The 20560-nt window shown below is 40.2% G+C and overlaps 1 protein-coding gene across 1 annotated transcript in view; it reads left to right on the forward strand.

Annotated features, from left to right (window-relative positions):
• The first annotated feature begins 3243 nt into the window (after nucleotides 1–3243).
• The window catches only part of LOC110303159 (ZW10 interactor), a 20036-nt gene continuing 2719 nt past the window's right edge, over nucleotides 3244–20560 (forward strand). The window contains exons 1-6 of the mRNA XM_021174129.2: nucleotides 3244–3370; nucleotides 4374–4464; nucleotides 4637–4760; nucleotides 4926–5092; nucleotides 5213–5409; nucleotides 5490–5612. Coding sequence (XP_021029788.1) covers nucleotides 3312–3370; nucleotides 4374–4464; nucleotides 4637–4760; nucleotides 4926–5092; nucleotides 5213–5409; nucleotides 5490–5610 — 759 coding nt within the window. The 5' untranslated portion in view covers nucleotides 3244–3311 and the 3' untranslated portion in view covers nucleotides 5611–5612. The remainder of the gene's footprint in view (nucleotides 3371–4373; nucleotides 4465–4636; nucleotides 4761–4925; nucleotides 5093–5212; nucleotides 5410–5489; nucleotides 5613–20560) is intronic.

The following is a 20560-nucleotide window of genomic DNA, read 5'->3' on the forward strand; positions in this document are numbered from 1 at the left end:
TCATGTACCCATGACTCCTACCGGAAACTGACAGACATAGGAATTCAAGTGTTAGTACGCCTATAACAGACAAAAGTGAGAGATGTTTAAATACCTTCTATGGTTTCCCATAGGAAAATTTCTCATAATTATTATAAAGAAATGTTCTCAGCCTTAGTCCCCTTAGTAAATGACAAAATGAAATTCTCGATTAAGTAAATTATTCAAGGTCATCCCTGTACTAGATGGTCTAACCCAAGCTGGAATTGATTTTCTATTATTCCCGAGCATGTTCTTTTGCATTGGTATGAATCATGTGACAAACAAGCTAATTAAAATCTTCTGTAATGGGAAAAAATCACACTCTTTGATGAGAGATGCCTCTCTTAACTAATATTGGGCTTTGACTAAAGGATATACTTAGATAACATTAAGATAACTAAAGTGCTGGGCATTTTAAGTGCTGGGTCTTAAGACTAGAGCATATTTTAGGAATCTGTGCGTATTACCACATCTGTTCCTTGTCTGAACCTATCCATTAATATTTTATAAATGTTTAATATTAAGAAAAGACATATTTCCTCACATAGCTACCATACCTGGTACTTTCTACTCTTCTGTACATATTCACATTTGCAGATGTCACTTTTCCATATACCTAATGCATTTTATCTTTCTTATAGAGGTGAATCTGGAAAAAAAAATCACTTCTACTTCCAGGCTAAAAATGCCTCTAGTTACCTGTCAGTTTTGAAGACTGTTTGCTGCATATAGAAACCAAGGTCAATTTGCTTTTTCTTTGAAGTTCTTTTCCCTCCCCTTATTTACTGGAGTATATCTAACAAAATGCTTCCTATATTTATTATTTTGTTTTTCTACATGCAGCTGTTTTCCTTCTTTTGACAGCTGCTTATGGTATTTTCTTTTATTAATGGTCTTGGATTAAGTTAAGTAATTATGGTATGCCGTGACAGTTTCATTCATGGCTCTTGTGTTAGGGCAGTGGTTCTCAACCTGTGGGTCGCAACTCTTTCGGGGGTTTCAAAATGACCCCTTCATGGAGATTGCCGAAGATTCATCGAAACCACAAATATTTACATTATGATCCATGACAGTTGCAAAATCCAGTGATGAAATCGCAACAAAGTGATTTGAGGTGTTTTGGTAGTTTTAGATTTATAATTAAATTTCCATGTGGGGGTTGTTGCATTGTTTCTTTGCTTTTTTTTTTTTTTTCCTTACCTCATTGTCTTGCACTCAGGAACTTTATTTAAAAGGATATTAAGCTGTAAGAACTTGTGTCTCAGTTTACTAGTGTTGGTCCTAAGTCGTTTCATTTGTTTAAAAAGATGCTCATTTTGTGTGGTTCCTATGCTTTAAAACTTATTAATTTGATTTCCATGTTTAATCTGCCACCGAGGCCATCGAATTTCACATAGTACAATGTCCACCTTGATAAGGTTGGCAGGTCTTTGTCTAGTTTCACATCTGTAAATAACAGCTTTATGGACATTTGTTTCTAGCATAAAAATCACCTTTTATATATCTTGTTCAACATTCACCGTAATCTAATTTTAGAACATTTCTATTAAACCCTTTAAAAGAAACTATTCCTTTACAGTTCCTCTCAATGATTTCTCCTTACCTTACTTTCTCTTCCCTCTCCTATCTATGGGTCAAGTATTAATTCACTCTTTGCTTTCATTGATTTGCCTTATTTGTATATTTTACATAAAAGAAATAATCAGGCTGGGCGTGGTGGAGCACGCCTTTAATCCCAGCACTCAGGAGGCAGAGGCAGGCAGATTTCTGAGTTTGAGGCCAGCCTGGTCCACGGAGTGAGTTCCAGGACAGCCAGGGCTACACAGAGAAACCCTGTCTCGAAAAACACAAGAAAAAAAAAAAAAAAAGAAAAGAAAAGAAAGTTAAAGAAAAAGAAAGAAAGAATCAAATCTGCAATTTTGTTTACCTGGCTTCAGTTTTTCAAGGTTCACTGCTAGATTCCCATACAATAATACCCCATTTTTGTTATTATAAATTTGTATTCCATTTACAGTAGTTCTTCTCATTCCTTGTGTCATGACAGGTTTGTTCTACTTTTGGCTCTTACAGATTTCGTGTATTGTGTGCATTTTTGTGTTTATATGTTGACTTCCTTTGTAATTATACTTGGAAAATTATGGATCATCCAGGAATTCTATGTTTAACCCTTTGAGGAAACATTGTTTTCAAAACACATATGTGAGTTTATATTCCCAGCAGTAACATGAGAGTTCCTCTTGCCCACATCTGTAGCACATCTTGGTTTCTGTTGACTCCTTCTCTGGAACACAAAGATGTTCTGCTTGTCTGCTGTCTTAACATCCACTTCTGTTCTAAACAGTGACTTATTCATCTAATAATGAATTTTCTTTTAGTCACGCCTGGGAATGACTAAGCAAAGATCAGGAATTGTAAGCCGAACCTATTGCTTGGTGATTTTTTTTTTTGTAACCTCATCTTCATGATTGCAGTCTAGTCGGTCTCACATTTAAGGGATTGTTAAGGCCTCATTCCTTTAATCTGTTAGATGGTGCCACAGCAGTGCTCAACGTAGGGTTATTTATTGCCAGTCGCAAGGCGACACTTCTCAGTGGTGTATCTGCTCACCATAGAGTAGGCATTCTTCAATACCAATCTGTGAAAATGGTATCTAATATCGACTCTGCTTTAATCTCCAAAGCATCTTTAGAAATCCCTTTGGGAAATTTCCTCAGATACAGCTCAGGATTCAGCAGAGTATTTCAGAAAGCTGCTGGCCCCGGGTTCTCTAGGTGCAGCCTTCTTTCTCCCCCTTCTGCATTCTGGCAACCAACGCCCACCCTCACTTTCAGCTGGGACTTGTCCACACAGGAGAACCAGCTGGAATCTCTGAGTAAGATCTTTAAAAGCACAATGTTTTGAACTCATATAGTATTTACTTATAAGATCAGTATTCTTCAGCGTCGTGGAGGAGAGGCCCACTTCCTTTCTTCCGCAGCAGTACATTTAATGGGAAAGCGTGACTACTGGAACAGATAATAGCCTTTTTCCGGTGTCTACATCCACCAAATTTTGCTTTCTCACTGTCTGGCCTTCAGCTACCAGTGCTTCCTACTGCGCAGGCTCAGAACCTCCAGCCAGCCCCCAGAGCCGAAAAACGCCTACGCGTGCGTAGGGGGGCGGGACCGGAATCGACTCCGGCCAATGAAAAGAGGTGACGTCATTTAGAGTCCTGCCCACTTACCCAGAAACCAATCTCGACCTAGGCGGGCAGTCCAGGAGAATCCAAAGGCGTGGTGGGCGACAGAACCATGGCGGACGCGGAGAAAAACGCTGTTGCGGAGAAAAACAACGCTGTTGCGACGAAAGAGTGAGTGTGGAAGGCGAGGGCCTGGGGCGGCGGCTCGGGCAGTGGCGGCGGAGGGACAGTGGCGCCCTAGTTCAGGAGTGCGACTTCTGAGGGATCTTGTCACCCTAGCTGAGGAGTGCGGCCCCCGAGAGAGGATGTCACCGGGATTCTGGAGTGTAGGCCCCAGGAGCAGTTTCAATTAGAAAAGATGATGCAGCTTGAAAAGACTGTCATCCTACTCAATGAGTGCGGCCTTTGAGCGTTGATGTCGCCTCAATTCAGGAGTGCAGAATTTGACTGTGTGGCAATGTCTCTATTTTGGAGTGATGCCTATTAGGGTCTTTGTGACATTCTGCTGCAGGGGTATGACTAAGCAGGGACTTCTTTCTGTATGCGGAGTGATACGTCTGGATGGCTGACGTAGGTCACCTTATGTCGGATGCTGCCTTTGAGGGACATTACCTCACCCACCCTGAGCCCTGTGGCGTAGTATTCTAAAAAAGCCAGTTCCATTACAGATGTCGTAACCAACCCTTTACCATTCTAGGACCTTCTGTCATAACCTTCTTCTTTAGTATTTTTTATCTATATCTCTGTCCTCTAGTGGATTGTTCCAGCCAATCTGGAAAGGCTGGGTGGGTTACACATCATACATTCTGAGCACAGCCATTACTAGCATGTCTTCCAAGGCTTGCCTGAGCTTTGGCTTTTCTCTGTTTCTGTATATATGGCCCTGCTGCTTTCAGACTGATTCTTCCAGTTTTTACCCATTGTGACACCCCCTATTTAAACACGTAGTCATGTCTGCACAGTCCCTATCCTCCAGTATTTCAGGTGATTTCCTCATGGCTCTTAGTTGCTACTGTATGTTGTCCAGGTACATGGTGTTTCTGATCTCAGCCTAAAGTCCCTTAAGACCCTTGGGTAGCCTCTGAGCATTGGCACCCTCCTGACATAGATGCCAGTGCATATGTTCCTTCGCACTCGTGTGGTACCCTAGCACAATCTTACTCATGCCTTACAGGGTTCTAGCTGAGGCAGCAGCCATTCTAGAACCTGTAGGCTTGCAGGAAGAAGCAGAGCTGCCTGCCAAAATCATGGAGGAGTTTATGAGGGTATGTATGTACAAAGTGGGACCCAGCGTTTCAGAAGACTGGGGGTGGGGGAGGGGGGCTGGTCCTGGGATAGCCTCTTGAAATAGTGGGCAGCAATGGGGAAGAACAAAATGGCTGGCCTCTAGTACCAGAAGGCAAGACTAATCCCTGCTTCTGTCCCCACTGTAAACAGAACTCGCGGAAGAAAGACAAACTGCTTTGTAGCCAGCTTCAAGTAGTGAACTTCTTACAGGCTTTTCTGGCTCAGGAGGATACTGACCAGAACGCAGATGCTTTGGCTTCTGAAGATGCAAGTCGTGAGTAGGCTTCCGTTTGTAGGCAGGGTGTGGTCTGAATGGTTGAAGGGGGAAGATGTGAGCTATGCCTGTGTCTGGCTCACGGGAAGGCTGTGATCGAGAGCTGTAGAAGGCTGGCCGCAGGCATGACTCACTCGTGTTCTTGTTCTTTGTGGCCCACCTTAGGGCAAAAGGCAACTGAAACTAAGGAGCAGTGGAAGGACATGAAGGCCACATACATGGATCACGTGGATGTCATAAAATGTGCCCTGTCTGAGGCCTTACCCCAGGTTAAAGAGGCTCACAGGAAGTACACAGAGCTTCAGAAGGCTTTTGAGCAACTCGAGGCTAAGGTATACCTAGAGAACTTGAGGGGACGCAGGCCTGGAGGAAGGAGAGGGTAAGCTGGGTTGGACCTCGATGCTCTCTCCACAGATCAACCCTAAGAAGGAATGTCCTTTCTCTCCCTGCAGAAGCGGGTCCTTGAGGAGAAACTTCAGCTGGCTCAGAAGCAGTGGGTACTGCAACAGAAGCGTCTGCAGAATCTGACAAAGATTTCTGCAGAGGTCAAGAGGCGCCGGAAGAGGGCTCTGGAGAAGCTTGACGGATCCCATCAGGAACTGGAAACCTTGAAGCAGCAAGCGGGACAGGAACAGGAGAAGCTGCAGAGGTGAGGTTGGAATCCTGGGTTGAAGCCTCAGGCAGTGTACCCAAGACTCGTGTCACTTCCCACAAACTCTGTCCCTCTAGGAACCAGAGCTACCTCCAGCTGCTGTGTTCCCTGCAGAATAAGCTGGTCATCTCTGAGGGCAAGGCTGAGGAGAAAGATGTCAAAGGGCGAGCCCTTACAGCCAAGTCCAAATCTCCTTAAAGGTAAGCCCGTTTCCTAACCACCCTCCCTTGTCCCCAAGCATGGAAGAACAGGGAAACATGGGAGATAGCAGTGTCGACTTGACAAGATTGAAAGAGGAGCCGGGAACTTGATCTTACTCCCTGCCGACACCCTCCATTGATAGCTCTCTGGGTGATAGCTGTGTGCACAAGATCCTGCAACAGATAGAAGCCAACTCAGAATGTGGTGTGCTTGAACTGCCAAGATGGAAATCCTCGCCCTCTGAACTCTAGATCTGAGGAAGTGAAAAGGTGGAAAGAACAGGATGGTTAAGATTTTCAGACCCCAGATTAGGTACAAACCACACCCAAACACGTGTTGTCACCAAGATTCTTTATTAAGCAGGGAAGAACATTAGTGTCTGCTTTCTGACACAGGCAGAAAAACAGCAGCAAATGACCTCACAGGTATAGTTTTTAAGAAGAGAAAAGTGAGGGGTTGGTTTGGGTTAAAATGGGTTAGGATGTGGGGGTGGTGGGGGTGGTGGTTGTATATTTTGATTGGATATCTTAATTAGATAAGCCAAAGGGAGCCTTTGATTGCTGGACTATCTATTTTTAATTAGACAGGGAAAATAGTTGTAGCCTCAATGTAGTCTTTGTTAAACATTTTTTATTTGTTTTCCATTGGATTGTGATTGTTCCTTTTTTCCACTTATGTCTTTAATGTACTTGTTTTGTTGAGGTCTGAGAGAAGTGGGTTCAAGTTTTCAGCTGTGGCCCTTAATGTACTCATGGTTCTGTTGGCCACTTTATCTCCACAGAAATGCCTTTGACTGGAAATACAGCATTTTTAATATTAATATAACCTCTGCAGTTCCCTTGCTTACCTTTGCCTTGATTTCAACCTTGAGTTTTAGTCTTACTCAGTCCTATGTCTGTCAGTTGTATGCATGTGTAGGGCCACGGTTTACAAATTGGGTTCAGTAATACTTTAAGGAATCTTTAAGATTTCATATTCTCATGTCTGTAATGAAAAGGATTTGATGTTTGTGCCATTATACTGTAATTTCTATTTTTTGGTATTCTTAGTGCCTTCGCTTTAATGTGTTGTTTGGTTGGTATTTCTTTCATCCTTTTCATTCCTTAGAAGGTCTTCTCTGTAAGTTCAGCTATTATTAGCCTAAAGTTATATGTGAAGGATATTGATCCTTTTCTTAAGCACAGAATGAACCCTGGAAGGCATTACCATGGATACAGCACCCTACCTTTAGCTAATACAGTTGTTCATTCTACTACTTCTATCCTTTATATTCTCACATATTAAAATTTTAGCCATTCAATGCTATATCCATATCTGAATATGGATTTTGAAATTCCCCTCTCTGGATTTTACATTGCATTGCTTTCCTATAAAGTAACTTCATCATTAGGAAATGTTTCATAATTTCCTTTAGAAATTTGTCTTTATTACTTTTCTATTAGTGTGAAGAGACTCCATGATCAAAGCAACTTATAAAACAAAAAAGCATTTAAGGTAGGGCTTGGTAAGGTTTTGGAGGGTGAGTTCATGCACAGTATTTATGGCAGGGAGCATGAGAGCAAGCAGGCAGGCAGGCATGGCACTGAGCAATAATGAGGGCTTACATCTAGCCCACATGCAGCAGGCACAGAGAGGAGAGACTGGGGCAACTAGCCTGGCTTTGAAACCTCATACCCTACCCAGTGTCACACCTCCAGAAGGCCACACCCAATCCTTCCAAAACAGTGCCACCAAGTAGAGACCAGACATTCAAATATGTGAGCCAGTGGGGCCCATTCCCATTCAAATCACCAGAGTACAAAAGACTTTATAGGATGAAAATACTTTTGTTTCATCCTCAAGGTGCATTTCTGACTCTCATTGTTTCCTCTGAGAAGTCAGCTATACATTTCACAGCTCTTTCTGTAGTATACTTTTCTGTTTTCTAGCTTTATGAAAGTAAAATAGAAAAAACAGGATATAGTATTAAGGTATACAACATATTTTGATATATGAATATGCTATGAAATGATTAAATTAAGCGTAATAATGTGTTTCTTCACATACTCTCCTGCACTGAGAGTACGAAAGATGCACTCAGCAGGTTTTAGATACAGTAAACCAACGTGTCCTGGTGCCTGCGCTATACAGTAGACTGCCAGAACTCACCCATAGGTTCCTACTCTCCCTGGCTGCTCACAATCCTTTTTTCCATTCTGTCGTTTTATTATGTTGTAAATAGTTGAGAATATGCTTTTATCAACAATTCTAGAATATTCTCAGCCTTGTCTTTAACGTCCACACTGTTGGGTTATTCTAAAGGAGCAATCTGATCAGTTACCTATTTAAACATTTTTTTTTAAAGTTGTATTCCGTCTACTTGGAATTTTAGTTTTCTTTTTTTAAATATTTATTTATTTTATGTATATTAGTACACTGTGGCTGACACACTAGAAGAGGGCATTGGATCCCATGACAGATGGTTGTGAGCCACCTTGTGGTTGCTGGGAATTGAACTCAGGACCTCTGGAAGAGCAGTCAGTGCTCTTAACCTCTGAGCCATCCATCTCTCCAGCCTAAATTTTAGTTTTCTTAACTGTCGTAATTGTATGTTGCTATCCATGATTCAGTCATTCATCTGTTTCTTGACTTTGGAATTTTAAGTTCCATTTTAAGATATTATATTGGAGCCCAGTATCGTGCATTTACTTGTTTTTCTGTCTAACAAGTGATGCTCACAGCAGTTTTGTGGTCTTTGTTGGCTAGGTTACTAGTTTGCAACTTCAGCTCATTGACACACTGCCTTTTTGCATGGTCCCATTTGTTTATGTTTGAGTAACCCTACCTTTGTTTTTGGCAATATGTTTTGCTTCATACACAGTTGAAAGGACTGGGCTAGTGGCTCATGGTATCTTGTATAAACCAGTGTGTAACTTGTAAAACATTTAAAGTATGCATTTTTGGCATTCCTTATATCTGTATGCTATCCTAGTTGATATTTTTGTTGTCTGGATGATTTTTTTCTCTTCTCATTAGTATTTCCCAGAAGGCTTTTGTTTTGTTTGTCTTTCCAAGCTCTAGCTTTAGGCTATGGGTACAGATGATGCTGTAAGGCTCTACATCTAATTCATAGCTCCAGAAAGTAATAAGAGAAATGACAGAATACCTCAGAGTTTGGCCCTTTTCACTGCTCTTTTTTTTTTTTTTTTCATTATTTGTTATTTCCTTTCCTTTGGCATATATTTTAATATTTGAAATTATAGGCAATATTTTGTAGGTAAAAAATATATGCCTTTTCGTTACTGTATAGGGTCATATGTTTTATCAAGGGATTGTTATTTTATAAATTTTTTCTTCCAAACTTAGGTACCCAAAAGTACACTAAATTATCAATCATAGCATTAGAAATTCCTACTATCTTTGAAAATGGGAATTCTTGTTTCACTGTTAGTCCTCTACCATTTCTGAGATGAATGCATTTCATCCCTAAATTACAGAATTAATGTAACTTGCATTAAAATGTCTCCTTGTTGAGCCTTTTTTTTGCGTCTTTTTTTATGCATAAGCTTTGAAATATTAGAGTGTGAAATGGAATACAGGAGATTCAAATGAGAACAGGCAGAAGTAGTAGGAAGACAGGAGTCCTGTACCAGGGAGGTTATAATACAGCAGAGGAAGTGGTGAATCTAAGAGCTTGTACCCTCATTGCTATATAGAGTAGTAGTCTTCATCCAGAACACACAGAACCCACTGAAGAAGTTTCTTTGACACAAAATCTTCGGTTGCATTTTAACTCCAGAAAGTCACACCACCAGTATTTCGGTTCTTGGTAAAATGTTCATTAGAAAAAAACAAACTATGTGCTTCCATCCTATTGCTTTTGAGGCTGTAATGCCAGTAGCAGAAACTCTGAAATCCACTTCAGGCAATTAGATACTACATGAAAGCAGTGTTGGAGTGGTAACAAGATGGAGCCTCTTCTTTGCAATGTTGCTATGTTGAAAAGCCTACTTTAAAAGAATACAGTGTAACTGAACTGCCAGCATATTACACTCATGGATAATGACTAAAGCAGTCGAATGTCTCTTGTATTCCTAGATGGTGGTAGTTACCAATTTAAAAAATAAAAGATGCCTCTGAAAAATATGGAATCACATATTTTATAGTAGATCCTTCATGGTAATAGTAACCAAGGGTTTATGAATGTTTGGAAGCAGTTTGAGTGATGCAAAATCATTTCTTGTGTCTGAGTAATAATAATCTACCTATCATGGATGTAGGAGGTAATTGAATGTCTGAGGAAAAGAACCCCCATCTGTATACAAACATAGCCAAGGGCTGTGTTTACATACTGTTTAGACAGTGTGTGTGTGTGTGTGTGTGTGGTTTGTCAGTCTGTCTAATGACTTTAACACTTAGGTTCAACAATATTCTTGGATTCCTTAAATTTAAAGCTAAGAGGACATATCAAGTGCCTCTGACATGAGTGGTACTCGAGATAGGCTACTTTAGTTATTTTGAGAAATTAGTCAAAAATTTTATTCAGTGGAGTTAAGGAGATGGGCCATTTGGCAATATGCTTTATGTGCAAGTGTGAAGATCAGAGTGCAGTGCCTCTCAACTATTTCAAACAAGCGAGACTGCTGACGAAAGCTCCTTGTGATCCCAGTGCTGGAGAGGTCAAGCCAGGCACGTCCCTGGTGCTCTGAATCAGCAAGCTGCAGGTTCAGTGTGACACTCCTATCTCTTCAAAACAAGGTGGACACCACCTGAGGAATGACACCAAAGGCTGTCCTTTGAAATCCACACACATCCACATGTATACAAAGTACTTATGGCAACACTTGATACCATTAGAGGTTTTCTTTTTATTACCTTTTTCACAATCACTGATCTATTTAGGAACTAATTTACTCCCTAAATTAAGCTCCATTGGTATGGGTGTTTTGATTGAAAGAGTGACAGTTACTAGAAAAAATGTGTCACAGCAAGGAAAGGGTGGTACATAGGTGATTCTTACCAAGCATCATTGTCAGGATTTTGTTGCTATGGTGCCTCAGATAAACAAATTGACGGAACCCAAATCTGTGTTCATGGCTTCAGAAGCTTCAGATCCCAGTCAGTTGTTTCCTTGTTTTTGGGAATGTGAGAGCATTTCTGGGATTGCTGATGCTGTTTATCATTGCAGAAGAGTGTGATGCAAGGGAGTGTCTTACCTCCTAGAAATCAAGAGACGGAGGGTGCATGCATATCTGTGTATGCCTGCTTATGTGCAAACACAGATATACCCTCTTAAGACTTGCTCCTAGTCACCCATTTCCTCCACATAGGATCCACCTCCCAATCCATTCAGCCCTCCTGATCTAGTCGCCTCTCCATCAGCAATTAGGTCTTAGGCCTTTAGCACACGAGCCCTTTTATGACCTATTTCATATATAATGCATAACAATCACTATTGATAGTGTATCTTTTGAGGAAGGATAAACAGTGAGGTTTCATATGTCCAAAGCATTACTTTTCCATAAGTTAGAAACACATTAAATATGTTTTTTATTTAATATTACTTTGTAAGTTTAGTTTATAAAGCTGGTTCATTTTTTTCTCTAGGTGCTTAGTGGCTAATATGAAAGAATTTCATATGTATATAAAATTATATATTCTGCATGTATTCATATGCATTGTATTTGTGAACTGTCAGTTGTTGGGTTTTTTTTCCTCTTAGGCTATTCTGCCTTATTTTTTTAAAGACTCATTTCAGTCATAAACTTGGAAACTATAGGAATCTTGTCTAACTTTGTTGCAGTCTTGTCTGTTGTCAAAATTTACTATATTCTTTTTTATTGGGTGTGGTGGTTTGAATATACCTGGCTTGGGGAGTGGCACTATTAGGAGGTGTGGTCTTGTTGGAGGAAGTGTGCTACTGTAGGGCTTTAAGACCATCCTCTTGCCCATTAGCCATTCTACTCCTGTTTGCCTTCAGAACAACATGTAGAACTCTCAACTCATTCTGCACCATGCCTGCCTAGACCTTGCCATTGTTCCTACCTTGACAGTAATAGACTCAACCTCCATATGTGTTTTGAGGAAATCATTACTGAACTGTTTGTGCCTTAAAATATCTCGTAAGTCATAAAATACCACCATGTTTTCAGAAATACTGAACACAGTATTGAATCCGTTGGGTTATACTTGGGAAGATGTACTAAGGTTACACGCTCCCTCGCACACAGGGAATATGACGGTACTAATGAATGCTTTTGCTGACCTGATACATGCTTGTATCAAAGCTCGTAAAGGAGGGAAATCGTTGACATGATGCTTCTGATTTTGAGATATTCTAGCCTCTGAGGAAACTGTTCCCTCAGTTGGTCTGTCTTAGTGAGTCGCTTATGCACATCCATGCAGGCTCGGCTCCCTAACCTGTCCTGCTACACTTACTTAACTGTATCTTCGGCCTCTGTGACTCATACAGCCTGGAGGAGCAGGAGAGAATGAGCAGCATGAATCAAGACTGAATACATTTTTGTATTCTCCTCTCAAAGATTTCATACCTCAGTGGAAAATTTCTTTTTTAAAGATTTATTTAAATGTATATGATTTTTGTTTTTGCATGCATATATGCCTGTGTGCCATGTGTGTGTTATACCCAAGGAAACTAGAAGAGGGTGTTGAATCTCCTAACTATACTTATAGAGGACTTTTAGCAGCCATGTAGGTATTGCGTATTGGGTATTGAACCCGAGTCCTTTGGAAGAACAACCAATGCCCTTAGCTGCTGAGCCTTCTGTCTAGCCCCCAGTGGAAAGTGTTTTACGGTTGAAATGGTTTCCTTTTGTCTACTTTGTGATTTTTCAAAACCACATGGATTTTTAAATGCTTTTATTATTGGCTGTTTTAATTGTCCTTAAAGATTTATTTATTGTATGTGTATATGAGTGTTTGTTTATGTTCCCTTATATGTATGTATGTGCTCCATTGTATGCACCTCTATATAAGGAATCCCGAAGAGATCATTGAATCTCTTGGAACTGGAGTTAGAGATACTTAATGAGGCCCCCAAATGGGCGCTGAGAACCAAACCTGGGTCTTCTACCAGAGCAGCCAATGCCCTTGACTGCTGGTGGTCTCTCTAGCCCCTTAGGCTTTGGTTTGGTTTGTGAAGATTCTCTGTTTCAGCTCCATCTGTCATCTCTCTTCCTCCTCCTTAGCTCCTGCTAAATTGAGAAGTATGCCGGGTAATGTTTACAGAAAGGTTTTCTCATTTGTGACCCTGACCTCAATCATCTGGAAGATTTTATTTACCCATGAACATCCCAAGTGTAATATCTGCTAAAGGTGTGATTAATAATTAAACTGGAAACGTAGATTTTTTTTTTAACTGTAGTTTCTGCATATCTCCAGGTAATTGATTTGCCATAGAAATACTTTCTAAGTGAAATGCAGGAAAAACTTAGTATGAGAAGTCTGTACTGCATCTGTTTCTAAAGGCATTATCATTGTGTGTTTGTGTTTGTGTGTGTGTGTGTGTGTGTGTGTGTGTGTGTGTCTGTCTGTCTGTCTGTCTGTCTCTCTCTCTCTCCCCTCGAGCTCACTCACAGATTCAGGAACACTTGTGTGCACAAGCAGAGGCCAGCCAACTCTTATGACTTGTATTAGGTAGGTGCATAGCACGGGTGCAGTGTTATTTGAAAATAGACTGGGTAAAATATGGTAGAACTGCAGTTAATGATGCCAACATAGCATCCAGAAAGGAAGAAGGAGATATGAAAGCAGTAGCCTTGAGACAGGAGAGCACTTTGTACCTTTGGGACCAGTTAGAAGGCTAAGGGTGAGAGCAGAATAAGGAGATGAGGAACATGAAATACTGCCTGAAGTGCTTACAGCTGGGTCAGGGTAGGCTTTTTGGACTGCGCTTGGCAGTTTAGGTTTTATTCTGTGCTAAGAAGCTAGCAAGGAATTTTAACGAGACAACTGTGTGTATGTGATTTAAAAGAACTTAAAGCTGCTACGTGGATAAAAAAAAGTTTTATGAGGCAAAAGGTGATTGTTTGAATCACGGTAGTGCTTTTGGGAGGAGTGATAGACAGTAAGATGTGGATAGATGTAAGAAGAGCTAACAAGTGTGCACTTTCTGAATTTCTGATGGGAAAACAGCGCTATCAATATTGTATGGCGAATTGAAAGTCAGCAAAGCCTTGTCTGATTGGACAAAATTTATCTAGGCAGGGTCTTACTGGCCTCTCACACCTCTTAAGACACTGTGCCTTGTGTCCAAAGAGAAACTATGATGGAATAAAAGCTAACAGCAGGAAATACCATAGTCTCCTAAGTAAGATGTTGCTGTAGCCGGGGAGAGCTGCAAACTGCTGCTGTCAAGCTGCCTTTCTTCCTTTTCTAGAAATCCTCTTGTCTTGGTTGCTGACAGAAGACTTTGAGGGAGTAGTGATACCTGTGTCTTTGCTTGACCTTGGTGTTCAAGTTTGCCACAGGACATTAGTGGGAAATGCAAGCAGACAAGCATGTAGCTGGGGCTCTGTCGGGGAGATGCCCTGCTGAACCTCCAGATGGAGGCCATCTCCCCACATCTGCATTCCTCAGTGTGCAGGCAGCTGCTCTCCCTGACATGCTAGACTCCTCAAAGGGATGTTTGTCCTTGGTACTCAGCAGTTCTATTGCTTAGAACCAGAAAATCCTAGGATTTGCAGAGAAATAGTTTAAAGGTTATTTTATTAAAAATAAAAATAACCCTAGTATGTCAATAAATATCAAATGTAATCTTTTGGTGGACACTGGGCAGAGACACTTGGAGAGCAGTCACACCGTCAGAGCCATTGATGGTCTGTTATTTTAAGACTTAATCTGATTTAGGAAGATATAATGAAGCAAGAGTTTAAGAACCTTGATCACTGAATTCCATCTTTTTTAGAAACATCTTTTGGTTTGTGTGTGTGTGTGTATACACACTTGTGCATTTGCATGTGCATCTGTCTTTATGTGGGTCTGGGCACATGAGTTACAGGTATCTGCAGAGACCAGAAGAGTGTGTGACATTCCTGGAGATGGAGTTAAAGGACATTTGTGAGCCACTTGAGTGGGTGCTAGAAACAAACTCTGCTCCTTTACAAAAGCAGCAAGAACTCTTTTTTTTTTTTTTTTTTAAAGATTTATTTATTACATGTAAGTACACTGTAGCTGTCTTCAGACACTCCAGAAGAGGGCATCAGATCTCGTTACGGATGGTTGTGAGCCACCATGTGGTTGCTGGGATTTGAACTCTGGACCTTTCGGAAGAGCAGTCGGGTGCTCTTACCCACTGAGCCATCTCACCAGCCCCAGCAAGAACTCTTAAGCAGCAAGCTTTGGACCCCATCTTTCACATAGCAGATGGAATTGTTTTTGGAATTTTGTATTGACTTTGACACAGGCAGGCTTCTTGGTTCGGTTATGGTTCTGAAAAATACTTCTATATTTTATTCTTCACTTTCTTTAAACATATATGTATTATTTAAGATATATGCATATTATATATTATATGTGTATATTATATAGAATGTATGTATCATGTATACACATATATTCTCTTTATATACATTCATATGTATATATACATTTATGTGTGTGTATATATATGTGTGTGTATATATATATATATATATATATATATATATAGTTAGCACAAGTTACAGTGAGAATCTTTAGTGTAGTTAATGTGAATAGTAGCTTTCTCAGATACCAATTCCTATGAAATACTGTGCCAAGGCATTACATGCATTTTTGCAGTATAGCATTTTAGCATTATAAGTCAAAACTTATAGTAGTTTATATTAAAGATAGCTGAACTGGCACTCAGGTATTGAGTAATCTCTTTAGCATGACTAGGTAAGTAATGATGCTGGATTTAGATGCAAAGCTCTGATGCAGCTTCCTGTGTCAGCTGACTGCAGTGAAGGATTCTGTTTGTAAAACTGAGTATTTGCAATCATTTAGTAAGCTAACTAAGAGGAGTACAGCTTTCCCAAAGCTCTCATCAGATCTTATTTTGTGAAATCAGGCCTGTTTTTTCTTCTCATAGTTTTCCCAGCACTCATGATTGTGTTAGGAGAAACAAGTGCCCACTCTTAAGTGCTGTGAAGTCTCTTTGAATTAATAGATGTGGTGGTGCATACTCATAATCGTTATCCTTGGAAGGCCGAGGCATGAGAATCGCTATTAGTTAATGTTTTCCCTGAGCACTATATAGTAAGTACCAGATGAACCTAGATATGGAGTGAGATCTTTTCTCAAATGTTAGTGTACACACACACACGCACACACGTGCACACATGTGCACATGCACTACATACTGTAAAACAAAAAGCTCCTGGGATACCTGGCTCAGAAAGGCTGGCTTGACCACAAGCACTTCCTTGAACTGCCCCAGAGTTCTGAAATCTGAAGTCTAAGATGTAATATGTCAGAACTGGAAATGGCTCCCCTCTGTTGTGCAATCTGGGAGGGAATTTCCTGTCACAATTTCAAATATTTTCCTTTATAAGGGTGAAAACATTGATGGGTGAAATTTGCCTTTTTGCACCGAATTTATGGATCATCTTGAAAAAGAAATGAGTGCTTCCAAGCCACTCAGTGAAGGAGGAGACGAAGCAGCTTTGTAAACCGCAAAGTTAAATCCACCTACTGTACAGCTGTCCTGCAAAGAGAGTGTTGAGTGAGAAGACAGCAGGGAAGGAAGAACATTCCAGGGGAAGTGGCAGTTGCCATGGGGTAGTGGTGGTTATGAAAATGCATAAGTAAAGGAAAATAATTCTGCACTAAGATAAAACAAAAAGCCATAGCGTGAGGACTGAGCCCAGCTAACAGGACACTGGATATGAGCCTCTCTGAGGGAGACATGTCAGTGAGAAGCTTTGAGTCTATAAACTGATACATTTACAAGGACCACATTGACTTCTCTATACAGATTAGACTAGGGATGATAGGTGTGAAATACAGTTATTTAGAATTTATGGTTGTATTAACAAGGTTGAAAGATGACTAAGATCTGGGTTAGGTATTGTTGGTAGAAACGTGGTAAATCTTGTGGTTATTGGATAGATTGAGGCTGTTTTACTTATACCATTGATTGGACGTTAAGTGTTTGAACTATATATTGGGGGAATTCCAAAGTTTCTTTATTCTGAACTGGTAGGATCCAGTTCTGTGCTGACATAAAGAATTGACAGGGCTGGACCTTAACCAAGAAATAGCTTATGGTAGTTGTACTAGGTGTACAATTGAGATTTGTCCAAGTGGCACACTTGACCACTGCATTCATGTGTCTAAGGACCATTGAGCAGATGGGAATTATGCAGCTTCACTCCATCTAGGGCTGAGATGGCTAAGAACACAAACGTATGGCAACAACTAGAGATAGGCTGACATCATCAGCTTCGACACGTGTTATATTACTCATGTTTGTATTTTGAAAGGGACAAAGAAGAGCACTGGTTTGGCCTGAAGCACCTTTTCTACTGAGAATGAGAAGTGGCATGATGTACTTATAGCTTGACAAGTGAGATGGTTTAATGATGTCTTCAAGAGCTAAGCAGAAGGGACTGAAAGAAATTTAGTTAAGATTGAAAGCTGGTTGTGAAGCCTGTTAGGAGATCTTCAGGATGGACGTAGTGAGATGCAGCAAACCGGTACTTTGCCTGAAGAACCTACAACAAGACTTTGTGGCCTGGATTGTTGACCCATTGCATGGATATGGACTTTCTGGGAAACCTTAGATTGTTGGAAACATTTATGGGAATAGGAATCTTTCATTAAATACCTCAATTTTCTTTGTTGTTGATGTTGTTATAGCACAATCTACCTTATTCTGCCTGATTTAAGATAAAGATCATACAAATAGTGCTTGAGATAAGAAAGAACAAGGTGGAAAATGTTAGCATGTGAGAGTTAGCTGCCAAGGATTGTGAGGGCTAGATGGTGAAAAGTTGGAATTGAGCCAAGACACACTGTGATCATAAAATAGGTGGGAGGAGTAGTGAAGATAGATGCTGAAGTATGCCAGGTTTTAGTTTTATTTAGAAAAAACCATAAGCCTTTATTACATTTCTGTGCTAATTATCTGAGCCCCCAAACTTCTCCTCAAATAGTCTGTTTTAAAAGTACAATTTATTTACTTCCATTTATCTGAAGATATGTGCCCTACATTTCTAGTTTGAAAGTGCTCATAGTAAATCTTCGGATAGGTTAGTTAACATCAGCTGATGTCTTTGTCTAATTTTGAGCCTGAGGACACCAGTGATACTTAACTGGGTCTTATTCTGTGCTCTCATTTTAACTTGACTATTGTTATAAAGCCTCATTTCCAAACAAAGTCACAAAGATTTGTAACTATTAAACAGTAAAAAAGTATGCTACATGTATAAGATGTATAAATACTTATCTAAGAGTTATAAAAGAATATTCTGAAACTTACTTGTTTAGTTGCTATTTTATTGCTGTGTGTGTAAGCACTATGACCAAGGCAACTTGTAAAAGAAAGTATTTAAAGGGGGCTTGCTAACAGTTTGATAGGGTCATTAGTTCATGATCATCATGGCAGGAAGCAGGCAGCCATGGAAGCAGTAGCTGAGAGCTTCATATCCTGTTCCACAGCCTGCACTCAGGCATAGTGAGACTGTGCCTGGCACGGTGTTTGAAACCTCAAAGCCCACCACTGAGAGACACCCTTCCTTCAACAAGGCCACACCTCCTAATACTTTGCAAACAGTTCCAGAACAAAACAAAACAAAACAAACAAACAAACAAAAAACCCAAAACAAAACAGAAAAACCCTAGGGAGCAAACATTCAAACATATAAGCCTGTGGGGCCATTCTCATTCAAACCACTATACTTACCACCTGACATTTCCCAGAGAATACTGCATTAACTGTGTCATAGTTACATTGATACTGTCTGTGTAACAACTTTGTCAATATAGCTTGTGATTCCATTCTTAGGCCCCAAATCCTTTGTTGTCATGTGTCATCCTGCAATTAGGAAAATTGATACTAATATCAAAATCATGCCATAGCAAGTTAATATAATGAAATTGGTATCAAATACAAGTGTACGTTATATCTCAATACTTGAGTGGACTTGTATACAAGCTTCAGTGTAGGTGATGCACATTGATCAAAATAGCCTTGAAACGATTATATGTTGACACTAGCTCATAAAGTAGCGAAATTTTATTATGATCTTGCTTAGTGCTATAGATAAATAATTCCCTGTTTTTGTAATTTGTAATGTGAAACTTAGCTGTGGGAGAAAAAGACATGTGAAAATATGCATTAGACAGTTGGTTTCATCACTTTGGATACCTTTGGGTTTAAATTGTATTATCATCCCAGTCTCGGCCTGTAATCCTAGATTGATAACCTAATTAGTGCACCTGAAATACGCTGATGAAAACATGGCCTCCAGGAGGAACAAAGGAACTCCACTCTGCATTTAATTTCAAATTTTTCCTTGTCAGTACAGCTTGGATTTGGAAGAACACCTGACAGCTTATGATCAATGACCCCAATCAAGCATCCTGTCAGAGAGGAGCATGAAATTGATTAAAGGATGTCCCGCGTCTCCCAGAATCCAGGCAGTTGTGGGGAAAAGGCTCAAATAATTCAGATATTTTACTGTAATCCTGATCAAAGAACCATCAAAGATACATGGAGGGTATCATTTCTCTACGTGTTTCAGGGTGACTTTAGGAACTCTGGGTTTTGGATTCAGTCAGCTACACGAGGACAGAACATTATTCTCAGTGAAGGTGAATGTTTTAGCATTCGTTGACAGAATATCCCAAAGCTTGTGTATAATTTAAACTTGAAATTAAGGTGTAGCTTCTAGATAATACCAAGAGACATAGTAACGCAGACATGGGAAACTCAGGGCTCCTCAACCATCGACAAAGTGGGGAATTCTGTGAGTTGGAAAAACATTGTCTTCCCCAGGGGAGAACACACAAATGTGGGGCAAAGTAGGTTGCATTCACACACACACACACAGAGAGAGAGAGAGAGAAGGAAGGCCATGAATTTGGAAAAGAGTAAGGACAGTAGAGGATTGGAGGGAAAAAGAAATCTCAAAAATTAAAAAGAAATTATTAAAAAAAATAATATCAGTTTGTTACAGGCACTAACACAATGTTTAGAATTGTGTGAGTATTGTCCTACAGTCAGGCCACCCTAGGCATGCCGCACAACCTGTGAATCATCCACCATGCTGCTGGAATTGCAGCATGCTCGCGAAGATGCAGGTGCCCGGCTTAATTGAGATACATGACTGTCGAGTGTTGTGGGAAGTTCTGCAAATAAGTATGAGTAAAATAGAGTAAGCTGTAAGTAAGTACAGCGAGGCCTAAGGAAAACTAGATTCAGTTGCTAAGTTACTTTGGGCTTGGGGAAACTAGGGATATAAGGAGCCTGGACTTGATGTAGGGATTGTCCAGCATTCATTCATGTAATAATGCATAATTATGGGCAATCATAATTTTACACTCTGATTGACATTGTGGTAAAATGTAGCAATTAAAACAACCCATTGAGTTTACAAGTGTTTCTCATGTTGTGGAAAAATAAGACAGATTGTTTAATGAGTTACAAAGGCTGAGGTTTCATTTTCGTACTGTGATTGGATTGGCAATCATGGTTCTTAGCAGGTGGTTTACACCATAGTAATATCAGCTTGTGAGGTATATGGGAAGTAGAATGCAGCTAGCCACAAACTGAGAGTGAAAGTAGATTGAAGAGAAGATGACAACTCATTGTGGTGATGCATTAGGCAGGGATTGGGGCCTACGAGGGAGCTGGGTTATCCACACAAACTTCAGTTAACTTATTAGTGGAAGCAACCGTGCCCTAGGGTTTTGAAAGCACCCCAGGTTCTAATCCGGACCAATGCCTTTTCTTTTCTTTTCTTTCTTTTTTTTTTTTTTTTTT

This window comes from Mus caroli, chromosome 10 (assembly GCF_900094665.2).
Source record: "Mus caroli chromosome 10, CAROLI_EIJ_v1.1, whole genome shotgun sequence".
Classification (NCBI taxonomy): domain Eukaryota; kingdom Metazoa; phylum Chordata; class Mammalia; order Rodentia; family Muridae; genus Mus; species Mus caroli.